Source organism: Panthera pardus, unplaced genomic scaffold (genome assembly GCF_024362965.1).
Source record: "Panthera pardus isolate Hobbes unplaced genomic scaffold, ASM2436296v1 HiC_scaffold_17, whole genome shotgun sequence".
Taxonomy (NCBI): Eukaryota; Metazoa; Chordata; class Mammalia; order Carnivora; family Felidae; genus Panthera; species Panthera pardus.
The window spans coordinates 131,376,295-131,395,389 of record NW_026526732.1 but is presented as its reverse complement, the minus strand read 5'-3'; the positions used below and the strand labels follow the sequence as shown (position 1 = coordinate 131,395,389).

Below are 19,095 nucleotides of genomic sequence, written 5' to 3'. Positions count from 1 at the left end.
TCCACTTAATTTTTATGGATCCAAATGCTTTAGTTCCTCCTTGCTCTTCTTGCTATCACTTTCTTTTCTCCCAAGTCCTAAGAACCTGCTTTGGCGACCTTCGATCTGTAGCCCTTTCCTGCCTGCCATGTGTAGTGGATTCCGGACTTTCTAGTTTCCCACACTACACATTTTCTTTCACACTCTTTTCTAAAAGCCAGTATTTCATGGGTCAGTGGCTTCTAACCCCAGCTTCACATCTGAATCCCTGGGGGTGGCCTTCACAGATTGCCCACGCCTGACCTTTCCCCAGAGGTTCAGATGGCCTGCACCCAGGTTTTGGTGGAGTTGGAAAGCTCCCCACAATGTTGCTCTGCAGAGGCAGGGTTGAGGACCCCTGGCAAAGGATTTTCTAATCTTCAGGGTCCATGTGGACCCCTTTTGTTGCTAGAGGCAGATAGTTGAGGGCCCTGTAACATGTTTCATGCAGTGGCAAAAGTCTCGTACTGAGCTAGTAGGCAACCAGGGGTGGGTACACTCTGGCCAGGACATAAAGGCACTTGAGAGGAGCCGATCTGGGGTTTAAGACACTTGCCTCCTTTGCAGACTTCCTGTGCTAATGTCAAAGGCCTCGGCCACATGGTAGGTTGCAAGCACAGTGGGCCCCTCTCTAAGAAGAGTAAGTAACACAAAATCAGGGATATGGAGAGAAGAGTTTGGTATAAATACTTTATTAAAGAAATAGTGTTTTCTTGTTAAAAAATACTACATTAAAGAGAGTTTTGGGTTATCAGTCTTTCCTCCCAGAATCACAGTGTAAGAGAGTCATTTCTTGACCTCTCTAGGGACTGTCAGGCCACAGAATAGGACATCGACACACAAGAGAAAAGAACTCTCCAATTTCCTGATGGCTCCCGTTTCTCAGGTGGTTTGAGAATATCACTAAGTGAACAGTTTGTGTTTACTCCAATCTCTGCTTCTGCCTGCCTTTTAAGACTAGGACCCTGCAAGCGAGGTAAGAGGCCACCCGCTGTCCCCTCAGGGTGAGAGTAAAGACTCGGTTTACAGAGGCGCTGAAGTAGGGACAGTGAGAGCTGCATAAACAGGTAGAGTTTTTATTACTTTGTAGTCAATGGTTATGAAATGCCCTTCATTGGATACCATCAGATGAGGTAGGGAAGACATTCCAGTGGAAATTTGTTAATGGGGCAACATTTTTATTTCTGTACATTTACATACAAATTTTCCCCAAAGGTACAACAGATGTGACATCATGCAGACGTTTAGCTTTGAACGACAGTTCAGAACCCGATTTAGGCTTGTGCTATGAATGAGCACCTCCAGAGTAATCCCGGTCGACATGTACAGTAACACGGTTCTTACAGAGAAACCTCAAATGTTGGGGTTGCAGGAAGGACAGAGGGAAGTATTCCCCACTAGACATAACACACTGTACTGCTTTTCCAAAACACACAATACATTAAAGTGAGGTGTCCTTTAAAAGAGTTGAAGTGTGGGCTCCCCCAGCATGTGCGTGCACCTGCGCGCCACCTAGGGGCTGGGCGATGCGATGGTCACACGATTCATTTAATGGCACTTCAGTCATTTCTTGTTTGGCTCTAGGAAGTGGTAATGTTTGAGTGCAATTACTTCCTTTACGAGGTTTATTTTTGCTCTCTTTCTGTTCTGTGGCGAAACCAACTTACCAGCCCCTTTTCCCTAGTTGAAAGTGATTATACTCTTTTAGAAAACAAAGCATTTAAAACTGTTTCCTATTTGTCTTGGTGCTAATATTTAGTGCATGTGGTGTTCTTGTTGACTTCTGGAAAAGAACAAAATGAAATATCCAGCCCTGTCTCAAGTGTTCACATTTGTGCATAACTTTTATTGAAAGGGGATCACAGCTCCCTGATAGGATAGCAGGATGCACGAGTGGGTGGCAGAGGAGGAGGAGAGCTGGAGCACGTACCCTGGGATGTCTCCCCAGGCAGTGGGGGGTGGGGGTGGTGGAGGTGGTGGGGAGGGCGGACTTGAATAGCAGGTGCCTGAGAAGTGTTTCCTCACTAACGACGAAGGAAACAGGACCGAGGAGTCCAAACACTACTGACAGGTGCCAGGGAGCTGGTGGCCTCGGCCCCCACCCATGCAGAGATGGATCAGGCTCCGGTGGGCCCCCTGCTGCCTTGCTCACTTGGTACGGGATTTCCCAGTGCTCAGCCCACACGGAAGCTTTTCTGCTTTGGCTCCGTTTCGTAAAGGCATTCCTCAAGAGCTTCAGAAATCCCTAAGCTGAACCAGCAACAGGACAGGAGCTCAGCCCGACCCTGAGGCTGCTGGGAGAGAAGAGCTGTGGGACCTCTTTGCTGAGACCTCACTGATTGTTGGCAAGACAGCCTCCTTCACATCTGCCAGACTTTGGTCCCAAGAGCCCAGTCCTCACGCTAGCTTCTCTTCTAGTGGATGATGAGTTAGTCCTGATCGCTGAAGCGACAGTGCTGTCTCTGCTGGACTAGTTTTTGTAGTTGTCACGTCAGATGGAGCTCAGAGACCAAGGAACAGGACTTTGTGCTGTGCCTCGCCTCTGCCTTCCTGGATAGAGATTACTGGCAGCACATGACAGCTTCAGTACATTTCTTACAGAAGGTCTACGTGACCAGCGAGAGAACACGCTCGAGTCCTGCAGGACAGCAAGGGGGCTGTCCCAGCACTGCAAGGTGTCCCGGGGCTGGGGTGAGGGATGCAGACATGTACCCGGCCAGGAGCAGCCCCAGGGACCTCACTGGCTCCTTCCCGCCTCCCCAGCTGCCCTGTGGCCTGACTGCTGCCTGGACTTAATGGGTCTTGCTGCCAGGTGGCTTTGTAGCAAGTACTCTAAAAAAGGCAAAAGGTATGTCACAAGTTTGGCACGTGAAGGCTGCACAGATGTAAAGAAAGTTCTTTTTAAATTAAGGTGAATGCAGACTAACATTGAAACATGGAACAAAAGTGACTTAACCGACATGAAGGAAGGCCTGGGTGAGCTGGGCTCAGAGCAGGTAGAAATGGGGAGAGACTGCTAGGCGCCCTTCCTTCCCAGGAGGCCCTCCTTCCCAGGTGGCTTCCTTCCCAGGAGGCCTTCCTTCCCAGATGGCCTCCTTCCCAGGCGGCCTCCTTCCCAGGCAGCCTTCTTCCCAGGTGGCCTCCTTCCCAGGCGGCCTCCATCCCAGGCGGCCTCCATCCAGGTGGCCTTCCTTCCCAGATGGCCTCCTTCCCAGGCAGCCTCCTTCCCAGATGGCTTTCCTTCCCAGGCAGCCTGCTTCCCAGGTGGCCTCCTTTGCAGGCAGGCTGGACACCCCAGGCACTAGTGATGAGTCAGACACAGTGCAGTTGACTCCCTGGAATCACGCATGCCTGCAAGTCTGCTCACCTCCCCAGCAATGTTTTTATCACATCCGAGGGCTCCTACTGGGGTCTAGCAGTTTTGGAGGAGAGAGGTGGGTGGACTGAGAATAGGCCAGGTGGAAAGCTGGAAAGGGAGAAGGGGAAGTTATAGCAATCTCTTTTCTGGCCCTTTTGAGTTCTAGTAGCTGTCAGCTGGAAGTCACCTAGTTGCTTCACAGACTCGAGGCCACAAGTTCCCTGGAAGAACACAGCTCACAGCAAAGACATATGTCACAGAGTGCAGAGGTGGACAATTCTAGAAAGAACCCAGGCTGTCCAAAAAATCGGGTGCCTGCGTTGCTACAAGGCAGTGCCTGCCTGCTCCAGTGTTGTTTCTTAGTGGCCCCCTGGGTGTCCTTGAGGAGGCCCTCCAAGGTTCCTCTGAAGTACCCCCAGACAGGCGGAGAAAGCCTGACCTGGAAAAGGCAGGAAGAAGCCTTCACTGTCTGGGACAAAAATGAGGAACACAATGAAAACCCTTGGCTATCGGGGATGGGTGTTGAACTTTGGTGAGTTATTGCTTTCTCTCCACTGGTCTTGATGCTTTAAAGAGGCTGGAGGTCAGGTGGACTCACCTGTGAGATTCCCACTCCTCGCCCTAAGCCCCCCTCTGTGCTGACGGAAGTGACAGGAAGCAGGAAGCAGGCAAAGGCAGGCTGGAGGGGGCAGCGGCTCCCACAGGCTTCGCAGTCTCTCAGCGTGAGGTCAGTGAGAGCTGACAGTCGTCCGGGCTGGTGATCTCTATGCGGTGGTGTGTGCTCGAGATGTGGGTGACGGGCTGTGTCTGGGAGAGCACCCCTCGCTCCTGTGGGTTTGCCTCAGGCGTCTGTTTCAGTTATGTCCCTAGTGGTTTTCAGTTCAGAGAGTAGCCATGTTTTCAAGTTGCACTGGCCAAGAAGCTGAGTGTGAACGGGGCGCTTTCCTGGTGGAGCCAAACCCGGGAAGGATTCCTGATCATGTTAACATGTCTCACGTCTCCACACCGTTGCTCGTCGTGAGCTCGGCCAGGCAAGCCTGCGTCAGCGAACTGTGGCCGTAGTACCACTCATTGTTTAGGATTTCTGGTGAAATGTCCAAACTTTTCCCCAGACACCTTCCAGCGTCAAGTACGAAAGGATGATCCTGAAGGAAAGACTAAGCTGGTTTTAATGACATCTGGGAGCTGCTTTCCCCCAACACATGGAACAGAAGCTCTTACCTCACAAACACACACACACAAAAACCCTTTAAAAACCATACACAGACTCTCTAGCAAAAACCTAATCATTTACATTTCACTCTGTCTACAATGTGGTCATGGAGATGCTCCACGACCGGTCAGTCTGCACACAGGCAGGCGGCCTTGGGGGGAGCGGGCCCAGAGGGAGCGACCCCTGGCTCCTCTGTGGGGTGCTGGGCAAGGATGGTGTGTAACCTCCAGGACCGCTGCGCTGGTTGCCTACAGCGTCCTCCTTGGTGGCCGTGTCCCTCTTCCGAAGGAGGTGGTTCCGTTTCGAGATCAGAGGAAAAGGGAATAAAGTGCTTCTTGTAAAAATGACCAAAATAAATACAAACATTTCATGGCAGAAAAGAAAGTCCAAAGGGTTATTTCCAAAGAGTCTGCTTCTTCAAACACGGTCCTTAGAGTCTTGGAAAGACAGAGTTTCCCCACACCAGTTGACAGTCTTATCATCTGTGGCATCAGCAGGAGAATTAGGGTTTCCCTGCCCCCAGCCACGTGTTCGGTCCCTGGTCTGTAAACCTGTGCCCAAACAGCCCCAAACCCTTGGAGCCCACAGCGCCCCCCTTCAGGGAAGGCCATGCTGAGAGCTACATGGACTTCATGCCGTTGGCCGTGGCATTCTCCGGCAGCCCATCCCCCGCGGTGGCCGCGTCGTGGAGGCCAGAGTAGTCCTTGAGCTCGGCGTTGGTGAGCAGGAGGGGCTGCTCCCCCTTCTTGTGCGGCAGGAGCGGCTGCCGTGTGTAGTGCTCCCCATTGGAGATGTTCTCGGGCAGGCTCTGGTTCCTGCTCTCAGGCAGCAGGAGGATGCAGATGATGCAGATGAGCGTGCAGCAGGCAAAAATGATGTGGTGCAGGAAGTAGCCTTTCTGGTTGTGCAGATCGATGATGGGTGCCGTCAGCATGCCGAAGCCCGCGCTGGCCAGCACCAGCCCCAGCCCGCCGCACCTGCAGGAGGGCACGAGCACACACGGTCAGTGTCCACAGTCACACCCTGCCATGGAAGGGCACGGCAACTCTGTGGGGGGTGGCGGAGGGAGGGGACACGCTTGGGCAGGATCACGGAGCAAGTTCATGGCACCACCCCAGTGTATCCCACATGATGGATATCCCAAACCACCTTCGCCTTGGCTGGCTTTGTACCACCTCTAGAGAATACTTTTTCTCACCAGCGCAAGTTGTTTTACTTTATTTTGAAAGGCAATTTCACAACACTACTGTAAATGGAAAACCAGTACCACTTGCCATAAATGATATGCAATGAAAAACAAAGTGTTATTAAATTATGCTCTTTCCCAAGGTTTGCTCTTCATTTAGAAACTGGGGAGTAGGGGTGGGGGTGGATTAACAGAGGTTAAAGAGAGTAATATAGACATACCAGCACTAACAGATTTTCTCTGGCCATAACTAGAGAGACTGGGAGATACTTTGAAGGACAATAATTTTTCTCACCGTGAGTCGTTATTTATTGTTGCACACCATACCATCATTCCCAGCTTGGGGAGCTACTATACCAGGAACCTTACACTGTGATTGAGAGAAATTCACAGCAGCACTGAGCTCAGAAAGTCCTAAATGTAAGCCTAGAGTGAGTGCCATTTATCTCCGTTCCTCTGCCATTTGAGGGAACCTACCAAAAGTTCTAGAGAGATTAGTAGATATGCAACATTAAAATCCGTCAAAGCTCCAACATCTCTCCTTTGACATAAAAGCATATTTTGGGGGATAAGGTATCATGTGGCCACTGAGAAAGCAGTGCAGGGCCAGGCTGCAGTAAAGGGGACCATGACATTCAGGTGACAGGAAGTCGTGGCCCCACTGGGCCCTGCAATGAATAGGCCAGGGAGGGCTGTCTGGTCTCTGCACTGGAGCTACAATGAAGGGGCCTGATGGATGCAGTCTTGTCTCAAGGAAGGGGTCGTCTCAGAGAGCAGACCCAGACCAGTGGGCAGAGGGTACAGGAATGTGGATTTCAGTTGTTTTAAAAAGGAAGAACTTTCACTGGAGTTGCTTAAGAGCTTATGCACCACCCTTTAGTAAAATGACCTTTATTCTTGGATGTGCTTGGGCAGAAGGCCCCTGCAGCAGGCTCTCGGAGGAGCCTCTGATTCTCTTGGTTGGCACTACAGGTGGCTCTAACTCACAAAAGTACTGACATACAAGGGGATGAGACACAAAACCAATGTGCGAAAGTCAACTGTACGTCTACATGCTAGCAACAAAGAAGCTGAAAATGAAATTAAGAAAATTCCAGTTATAGCAACATCAAAAGAATAAATACTTAGAAATAAAAACAAAAAAATTGCAATACTTGTATACCGAAATCTATAAATCATTGCTGAGAAAAGATTAAAAATATATAATAAATGAAGAGACATTCCATGTTCATGGTTTGGAGGACTCAATACTGTCAAGATGGCAATTCTTCCATCTTAGAAGGAATGTATAGATGCAACACAACCCCTATCAACTTCCCAGATGACTTTTTTTTTTTCCAGAAAAAGATAATCTGATCCCAAGATTTATATGGGAATGTAAAGGACCCAGAAGAACCAAAATGATTTTGAAACGTAACAAAATTCAAGGGCTTACCTTCCCAATTTTAGGACTTAGGATAAAGCTCTAGTAATAAAGGCAGTGTGGTATTTATTGGTGTGTCGATAGATCAATGGAACAACTGAGAGTTCAGAAGAAAAAACTCTTACATTTACAGTCAACCGATTTTTGACAGAGGCAAATTCAATGGAGAAAGGAGAGTCTTTTCAACAATGGTTCTGGGACAACTGGAAATCCACATGCAAAAGAACAAAGTTGGGCGTTTATGTAATATCACGCATAAAAGTTAACAAAGAATGGATTTGAGGACTCGAGTATAAGCGCTAACCCTAGAACACTTTTTTTTAATGTTTATTTTTGAGACAGAGATAGACAGTATGAGCAGGGGAGGGTCAGAGAGAGAGGGAGACACAGAATTGGAAGCAGGATCCAGGCTCTGAGCTGTCAGCACAGAGCCTGATGCAGGGCTTGAACCCACGAGCTGTGAGATCACGACCTGAGCTGAGGTCGGATGCTTAACCGACTGAGCCACCCAGGTGCCCCAACCCTACAACAATTTTAAGAAGAAAATATAAGGGAAGCTTGTTGTGATCTTAGATGCGGCAAAGATTACATGTGAAATCAGAAGCAGGATCTAGAAGAGAAAATGATCAATAGGACTTCATCACAATAAAAAACTTCTGCCCTTCAAGAGACACTCTCAAGAAAATGAAAATGGAAGCCACGGCCTGGGAGAACACGGTTACTGAGCATGTCTGATAAAGGACTTGTATCCAGAATATATAAAGAACTGTTAGTGTGAAGACACCCAATGTAATAAATGAGGCACAGATCTGAACAGACATTTCTCCAGAGAAACTGTACAAACTATAAAACACCTGGAGCCCACAAGCAGGTGTATGGTATCCCTGGCCATTAGAGACATGGATATCCCCACCCCAATGAGACACCGCCTCACCGACACGCACTAGGACGGCAGGAATCTAAAAGGCAGAGAGTAACCTGTGTTGGCAAGGCTGAGGAGAGGATGAGACCCACAAACCCTACTGCGAGGAAGGAGGGTGGCGGCTGTGGAAAAGTTTGGCAGTTGGTGAAAAAATTAAATATAAACTTTTGTATGACCCAGCAATTCCACTCTTATGAGACATGAAAACATAGACCACCCAAAAACCTAGAAGCGAAGGTTCGCTGCAGCATTATTCATCATAGCCAAAAACCAGAAAGAATCCCGATGTCCGTCCACAGGTGACTGGATAAACAAAAAAAGGCACGCCATGCACAACGGAACAGTATTCGGCAGGAAGAAAGGGGGTGAGGTGCAACAGGTGCTCATGCGTGAGTTTCAAAAATATACTGATTGTGTGATTCCATTTATGAAATACCAGAAAAGGCAAGGGGGGTGCAAATCTGCAAGACAGAAAGATGAGTGATTGTCGGGCTGGGAGTGGGGACAGAGACGGACTGCAAAGGGCCAGGAGACAACTTTTGGAGGTGATGGAAATGTTCTATAACTGGGTTTATGGTGGCGACTGCACTAAGATCATTGAATTGTAGATTTAAAATGGACGGATTATATGGTATGTAAATTATACCTCAATAAAGCTGTTAAAAAACACCCCAAATTATTCCAGCTGTGGGGACTGGGTCCTCCTGCAGACACAAACCCCCAAAGCTTCCAGTGGCTGCCCCTCTCTGTCATCCCTGCTCAGGCTCGGGTGTCTGAGCAGCCGGTTCCTTCTCCCTGGAGCCTTTGCTGTCAACAGTGAGTGGGACGAGCTCCTCCTGTCCTGCTGGCCAGTCTTGGATGCGCAGGAGTGACAGGAACAAGGGGGACTCCGACAGGGAGGGCAGGCGCCTTGGGGCTCTCCAGGTTGACAGTTGTACCTAAGTGCTACCTTAAAGCAGACATATCAGAACTCTACGGCCAAGACAGGAAGGAGCACAGAAAAGAAACACTTTTTGGGGCACCTGGGTGGCATAGTTGGTTAAGCATCTGACTTTGGCTCAGGTCATGATCTCAGGGTTCATGGTTTCCAACCCCGCGTTGGGCTGTCTGCTGTCAGCACTGAGCCTGCTTCGGATTCTGTGTCCCCCTCTCCTCTCTCTGCCCCTTTTCTGCTTGCACTCTCTCTCTTTCTCAAAAATAAATAAATGTTAAAAAATTTTTTTAAAAAGAGAAAAAGAAAAGTAAAGAAACACGTTAACAAAGAATGGAACAGAAGAATGACAATCCTGTGCTTGGGTGGGACAGTGGGTGAGTCTCCCTTCCCCATTTTGTCATGTTTCATAACAAGAGAAGACACTGCTCCCTTCCCTTCTCTCAGCCCCAAATGAGCAGCGGTCTTATACCTTCACACGCGGGAGGGGTTTCCTCATGTCCCTTGTGCTGAGGCCAAGGTGGGGGTGGGGTGACACCGCTTGCCGGCTCACCAAGCACACGGCCCCCAGGACAGAGCCGGAGCCTGGGAGTCTGTTCCCTTTCCCAGCCTCTTCTGTCCAACCCATGGCCAAGCCCCATGGCCAAGTTCAGCCTGTCTGGGTCACACCCCCCTAACTGGCATATCTTGTGTCCTCCTCCTATTCCCTCGGGTTCTTTCCTCACTGCTGACAAGTGACTTTTCTAGAATACGCTCGCTGGCCTCTGGCCGACCCCTGGCCCTGCACCCCAATCCCTGAACTCCTTGGCTCCCCAGACCCCACTCCCTCTGTGAGGCTCTCGCCTCTGCTCTGCTCAGTTCTGCTTGTTCCCCAGCTGGAAATGGTCTCCCCATCCGTTGCTCTGGAAGGAGACAAGTCTCGTCCCCTGCGGTCCCTGGGCCTGGCACAGAGAGGCTCACTGGGGTTTGTTCAGGTAGAGGTTGTGAGGACGGGCAGCCGCCTGGCCCACACGCACGGGCCAGTCCAGAGCAGCTGCCGAACAGACCTTTCTTGCTCCCCAGGCTGGAGATGCACTGATTTAAGAGCACAGGTTGGGAGCCGGTGGGCCCGGGTAAGAATTCTGGCTCTGTCATGAGCAGCCTCACCTCTGTGAGCCTCAGGGAGGATCTGAAACGGGGACAAGAAGTCATGCATTGGCAAAGCTGGGGCACTGTGTCCCTACTGCTGGGACAGGACGTGCTGAGTACACGTTGGCTGTTTTGATTCCCAGCTGTCTAAGCTCCTTCTCCCTTCTCCTCACAAAGCAGAAATATTGGTGTATTTCTAACTTCTTTCTTGCTGCGTTAATATTCAACAAGTGACACAGAGCAGGAAGTGAAGGGAAGACCGGGAGATCGGTGGGTTGGTCTCGGGTGGTGGTGTCTGTCCCGCAAGTGCTGGGGAGAAGCCTGACGGCAGGGGCCCAGCTGGGGCTGAGCAAGTTCAAGAACTGATGGGATGAAGACAGCATGAGCCCTTCTCATGGGTCCACCGGAGCCTCCAGGGATGAGACCCACAGGTGGCAGAGGATGCCGGTGCCACTTTGGTCCTTCCTCTTCCTTCTCCCCCTGGCCTCCCACCCACACCCTGCAAAGGACGCCTCTTGAAGCTGCCTCAAACCCACCCACCCTCTTCCTCCCAGGGACCCCTGCTCAGGCTCCCTGCTCCTTCGGAATGAACGCTCGCTCCCTCCTGCCTCTCCTTCGGATACACACATCCCTCCTCCCGGGCCACCGTCTCTCTGCAAATCACAGTCCCGGCAGTTTCCAGAGCGCAGACTGACCAAGCCGAAAAAGTGCTCTGGCCCAGCTGCCCCGTCCTCCCTCCCCTCGGTGCACCTTACAGAGCCCAAAGACTCCTTTGTGTTTGTGTCTGTGTCTCTAACAGACATTAGTGGTTTTCAGGGGCAGGAACCAGGTGAACTCAGTTTGGTATCCCTCTGCATGGCAGTCAGATTTCTAAAGTGGCTCCAATGATTCGCACCTCCCAAGCATTCATACCCTTGTACCTTGAGTGTGAGCTGGACCCAGTAACTTTTCACCAGTGAAATATGGCAAAGGTAATGTGATGTTCCTTCTGTGATTAGGTTATGAAAGACTTACTTCTAGTAGATTCTCTTGCTGGCTTTGATGAAACAAGCTATTATGCTGCTACACTCCAGGCAGCAAGGCTAAGGTGACCTCCAGCCAGCAGAGAACTGAGGCTCTTGGTCCAATAGCCAGAGAGGAACTGAATCCTGCTGTTATGGTCTGAATGTCTATACCCCCCAATTCCTAACCCCCATTGTGATGGTATTAGGAGGGGGCCTTTGGGAGCTGATTAGGTCATGAGGGTGGGGCACTCATGAATGGTATTAGTGCCCTTAGAAAAGCGGCTCCAGAGAGCTCCCTCACCTCTCTCCCATGTGAGGACACAGGGGGAAGATGGCCATCAGTGAACCAGGAATCAGACTAAACACCAAATCTGCTGACACCTTGATCTTGGACTTCCAGCCTCTAAAACTGTAAGAAATAAATTACTGTTGTTTATAAGCCACTCAGTCTGTGGTATTCTGTTCTAGCAGACCCAACAGACTAAGAGATCTACCCATTACTGAATGAGCTTGAAGACTGATCCTACCCTGGTCCACTGCAGCCTGTGGGAGATCCTGAAGCAGAGGATACAGCTAGGCCTTGCTGACTCCTGCCCACGGAAACTGTGAGACAGCAAGCCTGTGTTGTTTTAAGCCACTAAGTTCTGGGGGGTAATGTTACACAGCAATAGATAACTAATACACTCAGTGAGTGATGGAGTTTCCTAGCCTTAGCTATGGAAGAAAATAGACAGCCTGCTCTCACCAGGCTGTGATGTGTCACCAGTTAGAAACTCTTCCACCACCAGAGGCACCTGGGTGGCTCTGTTGGCTAAGCATCCAACTTTGGCACAGGTCATGATCACACGGTTTGTGGGTTCGTGAGTTTGAACCCCACATCTGACTCTCTTGTCAGCACAGAGCCTGCTTTGGATCCTCTGTCTCCCCTCTCTTTGTCCCTCCCCTGCTTTCTCTTTCTCTCCATTTCTCAAAAATAAACAGACATTAAAAAAAAAAAAAAAAGAAAGCCTTTCACCAAGGGAGAGAGACCGGATGTACTGTAGGAATAGTCACACCATTGTGCTACTGGGCAATGTTGCTACTGGGCAATTGTGCTACTGTCCCCTTGTTGGGGACACAAATAAGGAATCGCAATATTTTGGAGAGGGGAGGATCTCCCAGATATCAACCTCCTTCCCAGGCAGAGTCCCAGACCACTTTTTAAAGACACTCTGTACCTTTTTGTTAGTATTTCCTCATATGCCCACCATCTTCATTTAGTCTATGAGCTTGTCAAGGGCAAGGATTATTTTCTAGAATACCAACTGGCACGTATTATTTATGCCTAATAAATATTGGATGCTTGTGGACTATACTGGCTTCCTAGGTAGGAAGGTCAGCTCACCCAAATGAATGGGGTAGGTTAAATATAGACAGCCATTATGAAGGGTGATGTGAGTAAAACCATCTGTAAGATGGATAATATGAACACCCAAAATAGCCACTCAGTCTTTTTGATAATTCTGGCCACTCTGGAAGCCACAGGATGCTGCAAGGGACATACTGGATGCTGGGGGTAATGGGTGTGTTTCCTTGGGGCTGTTAATACCAGTGAGACATCATTTTCTCTGAAACCTTCTGGGTTTCTGCCCGACCTTCTTGTCGTTAAGTGTGGATGGCACTGACTAGCAGTGAGAGAGACTTAACTTGCTTAGTGCAAATGAAGTCCACACGAGTTTATATACAGGAGGGTAGAGGACACAGGCCCACAAGGAAGGGGGTTCACAGATTCACCGTTAGAGAAGTTGGCATGGGATGAAAGTCTTACTTCATAATATAAAAATATGTAATATTAATGTTAATAAATCCTGCCATATATATTTGATTTATGGTAGGATTAGACAGCTCATTTAAGAAAAGTATCTACATATGTGTGTGTATATATAAGGTGCAGTCCACGTGCATATATAATATGCAGTATATCTTTATATATTTTTTCCATGAAAGCAATTTGCTATTTGGTTTTCTATCAAGGATACTTTGAAATTACACAGGAAGGTGAGGGACGCTTTTGGAAGAATTTGGTGTACCATTTTTGGCTTGGTGTTGTTCTTCTGAAATCTCAGTTTAGAGAATGGGGTCATTATTAACATTACGTTAATTTTCCTCTTCTAAATGCTGACTTTGTGCATTTTTTGCTTTTCTTTCGATTGGCACTAGAGGGCAGCATATGCCCATGTTTAAATATCACAGCAGGCGGCCACCTCAATTTACAGTTAAAAGAGAACCAGGGGGCAAATTTTGCCTCCCCGTGCTTTAGAAGCAGAAACATTTTAATATCCAGTGGCTTTTATTTTACTAGTAATAGTATCTAAATTAAAGATATAAAGAGTAATACACAGGCCAACTGTTAGAAGTAGCAAGCTTAAATTAAGAATTCTAGAATCTTGAAATTATGCTTTTAAACACTGGAATCCCAGCATCTTGCATTTAAACAGAACAAACCTCCCAGTTTTCACTTCCTCTTTTATATTACTTAGTTTGTCTTTACTCTATTTCTGTAAGTCAAGGATAAACAAAAATTTGTGCCAATTCTTACAGAAATAAATATAACTGCCAACAACATTCAGGTAGGAATAATTAATAATATCAACTGTCATCTGCTGAGGCTGGATCCTTTCTACATATCCTTTTTCCCCTCAGCATCCCCGCCAAATAATAAGGCGGTCATAACGAGTTTCATGTTAGGGCAAAAGAGATGAATGAAGGCTGGCAGAGGGACTTGCCTAAGGCCACCCAGAAAAGCAGCCCTTGGGATCACACACAGTTCCATGTCACTCCTTCCTCGTGCTGGAGATGCGAGTCTGAGGCTCTAGGCCACATCCTCTGCACTTTGGTTGTTCTCACCCTGCTCTTGAACTAGCCAGTGTGCCTTGGCTCCTTGGTCCTCAGCATTTGTAATATACGTATGTATGTAGATTATGTAAGACACAAATCTTTAGAAAGGTTAAACAGACTCCAGATGTCACATTACACATAGGCCATCTCTGTCCTTGAGGCACTTTAGAGAGGAGGACATCAGGGCCCAGGTTCTTAATCCTGACGTGGGCGTAGGGAGGAGTTACTCAGAAGGAAGGTCTCCAAGAAGGCAAGTTCCAAGAAAGAAGTTTCTAGAAGAAAGGGGTGAGATAGCCTGGAGGGGAGGAAAGCAGGAGAAGACACTAGGAAGGATTAGGTAAGCTCAGACAGAACAGAGAATTAACAGCCAAGGCCCAGGGGCTCTGAGGAATCTGTGTGGAATTGTTGGAAAATGAAATGGGCCTGTTATCACCAGTGCCTGCCTCCTCTATTAACTGATCCCTTTTGTGAGGGGTGAGCAAGACAGCAAAGGCCTCAGGGGCTCCCACCTGCAGCTTCCAGATGGACACTGCATGGAAAAGATGATCTTGCACAAAAAAGCCACCAACTGCTTGTAGACCAACCAGGGCCCCTGGCCACTTCTCACCAAGCCAAAGGGGAGAGGGTGCTGCAGACAGGTCTTCCCCTCTCTCGCTTGCTCTCCCTCTCATTCTCCCTCTCTCTCTGTCTCTCTCTCTCTCTCTCTCGTCCCTGTCTGCCTGCAGAGGCACGTAACTCCTGAAGCCTTTGGAAGAGAATCCAAGAACTTGTTGCATCAGCTGATGATAAATGAACAGCATGTGGACCACGCTTGGGTCGGAGGGAAGTGCTTCTCTGTAATATAAAGTCTGGATGGAGTCTCATGAAACAATGGTATTAATCAGTTCATTAGATTCTAGTGAGTCTCTGTCAATTTTTTTAATTTAAAACGAAAAAAAATTATTTTAGAGGGAATGAAAGAGAGACTTCTTGAGTGGGGGAGAAGGGCAGAGGGAGAGAGAGAGAATCTTAAGCAGGCTCCATGCTCAGTACGGAGCCCAAGGTGGGGATTGATCCCAAGGCCCGGAGATTGTGACCTGAGCCAAAAAAGCAAGAGGTGCCCTGAGTCTCCGTCATTCTTGGACAATGGATTTCCACAAGCCTTTGTTCAAAAAAAGTTCTTATCCTCCTATTTGCTTCTAGTTAGTTAATCCTGGCATCTTAACCTTGGCTACTGTCCTGGTTCAGAAGGTATGTTTTTCATAACAGCCTTGTAAAAAAAAGGTTAGTTTAGTATGAAGAAAAATGAAACTAATATAACACTGGATATCAATGACACTTCAATGAAAAAAAGAAAAAAACAAACAAACAAACAAACGAAGCTCACACACCTCAAGCCGCTCATCCTAGTTTATCTTGGATTTATCTTTGTAAAGTGGGGGGAGGGGAGGGAGGCCAATTATTGTCCAGGGACTCCATGGGAATTGTCCCTGAGTGTATTTGCAAGAAAGAGACTCTGAAGGGAAGGGTAAGGGAATGACACCAGCAACTCTTCCCTCCTGGCCCGAGACCCCCTTTGTACTTGATTTCCTTTCATCCTCGGCAAGTACAAAAAGATCACCAAAGGTCAAATATTTTTTCCAGTTTGTCATCTTGGCAAGCCGAATCTAAGAACATATTTGTTGAATTTGTATTCCCAAATAATCTTTCCAGGTTTGCATCAAAGAGGAAAAGGATACTGTATTTCCTTCAGTTTAGCTTGTTAAGCAAAATCTAACAATGACTAATGAGGTCTATCAACTCCCAGAGTTCAGGGGTAGCTGGCTGCTCCCAGAGAACGATACATAATCACACAAATCTGCGGGGAGGCCAGCTGGAAAGCCAGAAGGTCCAACCTTGACTTGGGCACTAATGAAAGAACCCTCTTTGCTGCATTCTTTCGTAAAGTAAGGGAATTTAGGTAAAGAAAGGACACTGAGGGAGATGCTGTCCGCCTAAGGCATTTTGCAACCTCTAGCATGAAATAAGCTTTAGGCTCTTCACTTTGGCTTAGCAGAGGGTTGGAACAGGATGAATTACTTGGCATTTAATTGCTTTTTTCTTAAATATACAGTTCCTTGGCATGTATTGTAATAATCCAGGAGAATGAAGCAAAATGAGGTCATGTGAAATTTCTCTGGTCAGCATGACTCGTGGAAATGTAGGAAGAAAGTCCATGAACCTGCCTGTCTGCTCCCAGAGCCCCATGCAGCACCCGAGGGGCTAAAATGATTAGTCTGCACAAGTCCTGCCTTGAATTGTACTGGGCTCCACTTGTTTGCTCATGTGGGCAAGTAAGGGTGGATGGGTGGCATCAAGCTGACTTCTGCATTTTAATTCATGGCTGAGTAACTGCCTGATTTATTCACAATTCATATTTTTTAAAAAGCATGTGTGTTAAACATGCTAATGATATTCCCATGCAAAGTTCAGTGTGATGTAAATCAAGATGAGCTCTTCCATAAGTCACAAACAGTAATTACCAGGAAAATGACACGACTCTGTAGTTTAGTGATGCCCTTTTAAATGAAGGGAAACTCTTTTATTATGCTGTGATCTTAATAGCATCATGGAGCATCCATGTACCACTATGTGGGCATAGCACGAGAAAGGATCAAACCTTACCTTGTGAACTAAAACAAAAGTAGCTAAGCACGAGCTTCCTATACCCTGAAAAGGTCCCTGCTCCCTGTTCCTCAGGCTCCTTGCCTGGATGGACCCCAGGGTCAAGTTCTCGGCTGACTCTCAGTTGCCTCAGAGTCAGGGCAAATTTCCCCATCGGAAGCCCTGACAGGTCCAGCACACAAGCCACGCCCTCATCCGGAGGCCAGGGTGGGACAAAGCTGATGCTGGTTCGTTCCACACAAGCCTTGCTAAACCTCCCGCCCTCTCCGGAGTCCTAGGAAGAAGATGCCCTGGGGGGGCACCTCCCATTACGTACCTAATTACTGTGGGGGTGATCTCTGCACAGAAGAACACGCTGAGGCTTCCCACCGCGTGGGAGGCGAACATGCCCACGATGGAAAACGTGATGGAGAATTTGTCCTTGACACTATCACTCATACCTGAAGGAGAATCAGAGGGAGACAGTGAGGGGGGCAGGAGGGAAGGGAAAAGGAGGCTGGCACGGCAGGCAGGGGGTGGGGGAGGGGTGCAGAGACAGCAGTGGGACAGGGGTGGGAGGAAGGCCTGGGACCACAGGAAGGGTCTTCCTCCTTCCCGAGTAGAAGTGCAGACTAGGGCACTCAGTTCCCTCTGGAGACCGAGGAGCACGTCAGGTGTAAGAGGTCAGACGCTCTTGGTGGAGACTTTGTTGGGGTTCCCGTGATTTCCTGTGGGCCTCAAATGCTAGAGCTCACACGGACTCTGCCAGAGTTCCTTAGGCCACAAGCCGGGCCTGGCAGGAGGGAAGGTGGGTAAAGAGGGGAAGGCTGGTCTCCCTGGTGCTCTAGCAACACCCCTTCTATCCCAGCTTTCAGAGAAAGAAGGTCTCTGCTATTCTGGCCTCAGGGCTGACCTGTCCAGTACACAGGACAGGGTTTACTAGGCTGGATTTAAGGGAATAAAAACTCAAATAGCCCAAACAGAAGAATTTACAGCCCAGAGGGTCAGACTTAACCCATCCAGGCATTTGCAAATGGCACCAGAGTCTGACCACACACCCACGCATCATCTAGCACAGGGCATTGGCATGCTGTTGGGGTCATACACGTGGGGCACAGCTCAGTTCCCTGCAAGGCTGCATTACGAACTCAGGGAGCCCGCTGCAGAAAGCCCTGGCAGCATGGGCTCGGGTCAGGCCAGGCGTGTGTGACCAGCAAGATGCGGGACACCAGCTCTGCCATCCCCATGGCCAAGAGCAGCGAGCTTTCACGATTCACAAAGGGGGATAGCAGCTTCCCCAGGCAGCACAGTCAGCCAGGCCTCCAATGCTCCCTGGGGTTCTCTGATGTCACCCAGGCACTGTCCGAAAGATAGCCCGTGGCACTGCGTCGGCACCAGGGTGCCCTGCGCTGACCGCCCATGCCGGCGGAAGACATGAGGCCATGCGTGCAAGCCGGGCGCAAACGGGGAAACGAGGTGCTCTTTCTAGAGGCAAGAGGGAGTAGAGAATACAAATGTATGCTTATAGTGTCCAACCTACGGCCAACTTCAGCTGCAACTCTTGAAGGGTAGGAAGAGAGGAGGAGAAAGAGAGAGGGAAGGGAAACCACAGGTCTGTGAGTCTTTATGAAAACGTGTATTTGGGTGCAATAAAAAATGGTGATGTGCACAGCACAGGCATTTGGGGCTCACCTGAGTCTGGATGCTGGCTGTATTTCCCAATCACTGGGCCCATGCAGACGAAGGTGAAGAAGGTGGGTAAAGAGGGGAGAGAGAAAGCATGTTAGGTACAAAGCTGTCACTGTGCTTTTCCATGGGACCAGTTTCTAAGCCAACTCCCCTCCACATCTGGGTTGGCCCCACTGCCAGCCCTCCAGGCCCACTTGGGGAGCAGAACCAACACCCATGGAGGGGCCAAGTGCTAGAGGGACACGGAGACCTGGGGCTAACAGAGTCCCTGGACACTGGGATTAGCACCTGACTAAACAAAACTCGTTTTGTTTGGAGGGGAGAGGGCTAAAACCGTTCTGGACTCCAAGTGTGGGGAGAAAATGGAACTCTTCAGAACAGAGACTCTAGCACACCTTCTAGACCTCAAGCCAAAGGGTTAACTTCATTGTGAAAAAAATTATCCCAGAGTCACTGCTGGTCTGTGCTCAAGGAAGCAGCAAGTTCTGCGGGGGCAGACCCGTCAGGCGGCATTTCTGCGAGCTCCGAGCCCTGATGCTCATAGTTACTTGTGTGCAAGGAGTGCCTGGGACATTCCTGCTCAGGGACAAAGAGGGCCTCTGTGACACTCCCAGGGGCTGCTGCTGTCACCCAAAGCTCATGAGCTTGCACAAGGGGATGGGATGGTCAGGAGCCAGTTGCCACTTCTCCATTTCCTTATTGGTCACAGCTGACAATAAGACCA

The 19,095-nt window shown here is 48.9% G+C and overlaps 1 protein-coding gene across 2 annotated transcripts in view; it reads right to left on the bottom strand.

Annotated features, from left to right (window-relative positions):
- Nucleotides 1-1,074: 1,074 nt before the first annotated feature.
- The window catches only part of SLC22A23 (solute carrier family 22 member 23), a 181,943-nt gene continuing 163,922 nt past the window's right edge, over nucleotides 1,075-19,095 (bottom strand). The window contains exons 8-11 of one of the 2 annotated variants that reach the window (XM_019419876.2): nucleotides 18,375-18,407; nucleotides 18,219-18,242; nucleotides 17,020-17,143; nucleotides 1,075-5,566 (exon numbers count right to left, since the gene is read on the bottom strand). In XM_019419876.2, the coding sequence (XP_019275421.1) occupies nucleotides 5,209-5,566; nucleotides 17,020-17,143; nucleotides 18,219-18,242; nucleotides 18,375-18,407 (539 nt within the window). In that variant the 3' untranslated portion in view covers nucleotides 1,075-5,208. The remainder of the gene's footprint in view (nucleotides 5,567-17,019; nucleotides 17,144-18,218; nucleotides 18,243-18,374; nucleotides 18,408-19,095) is intronic. The other variant, XM_019419877.2, reaches the window with a different exon arrangement.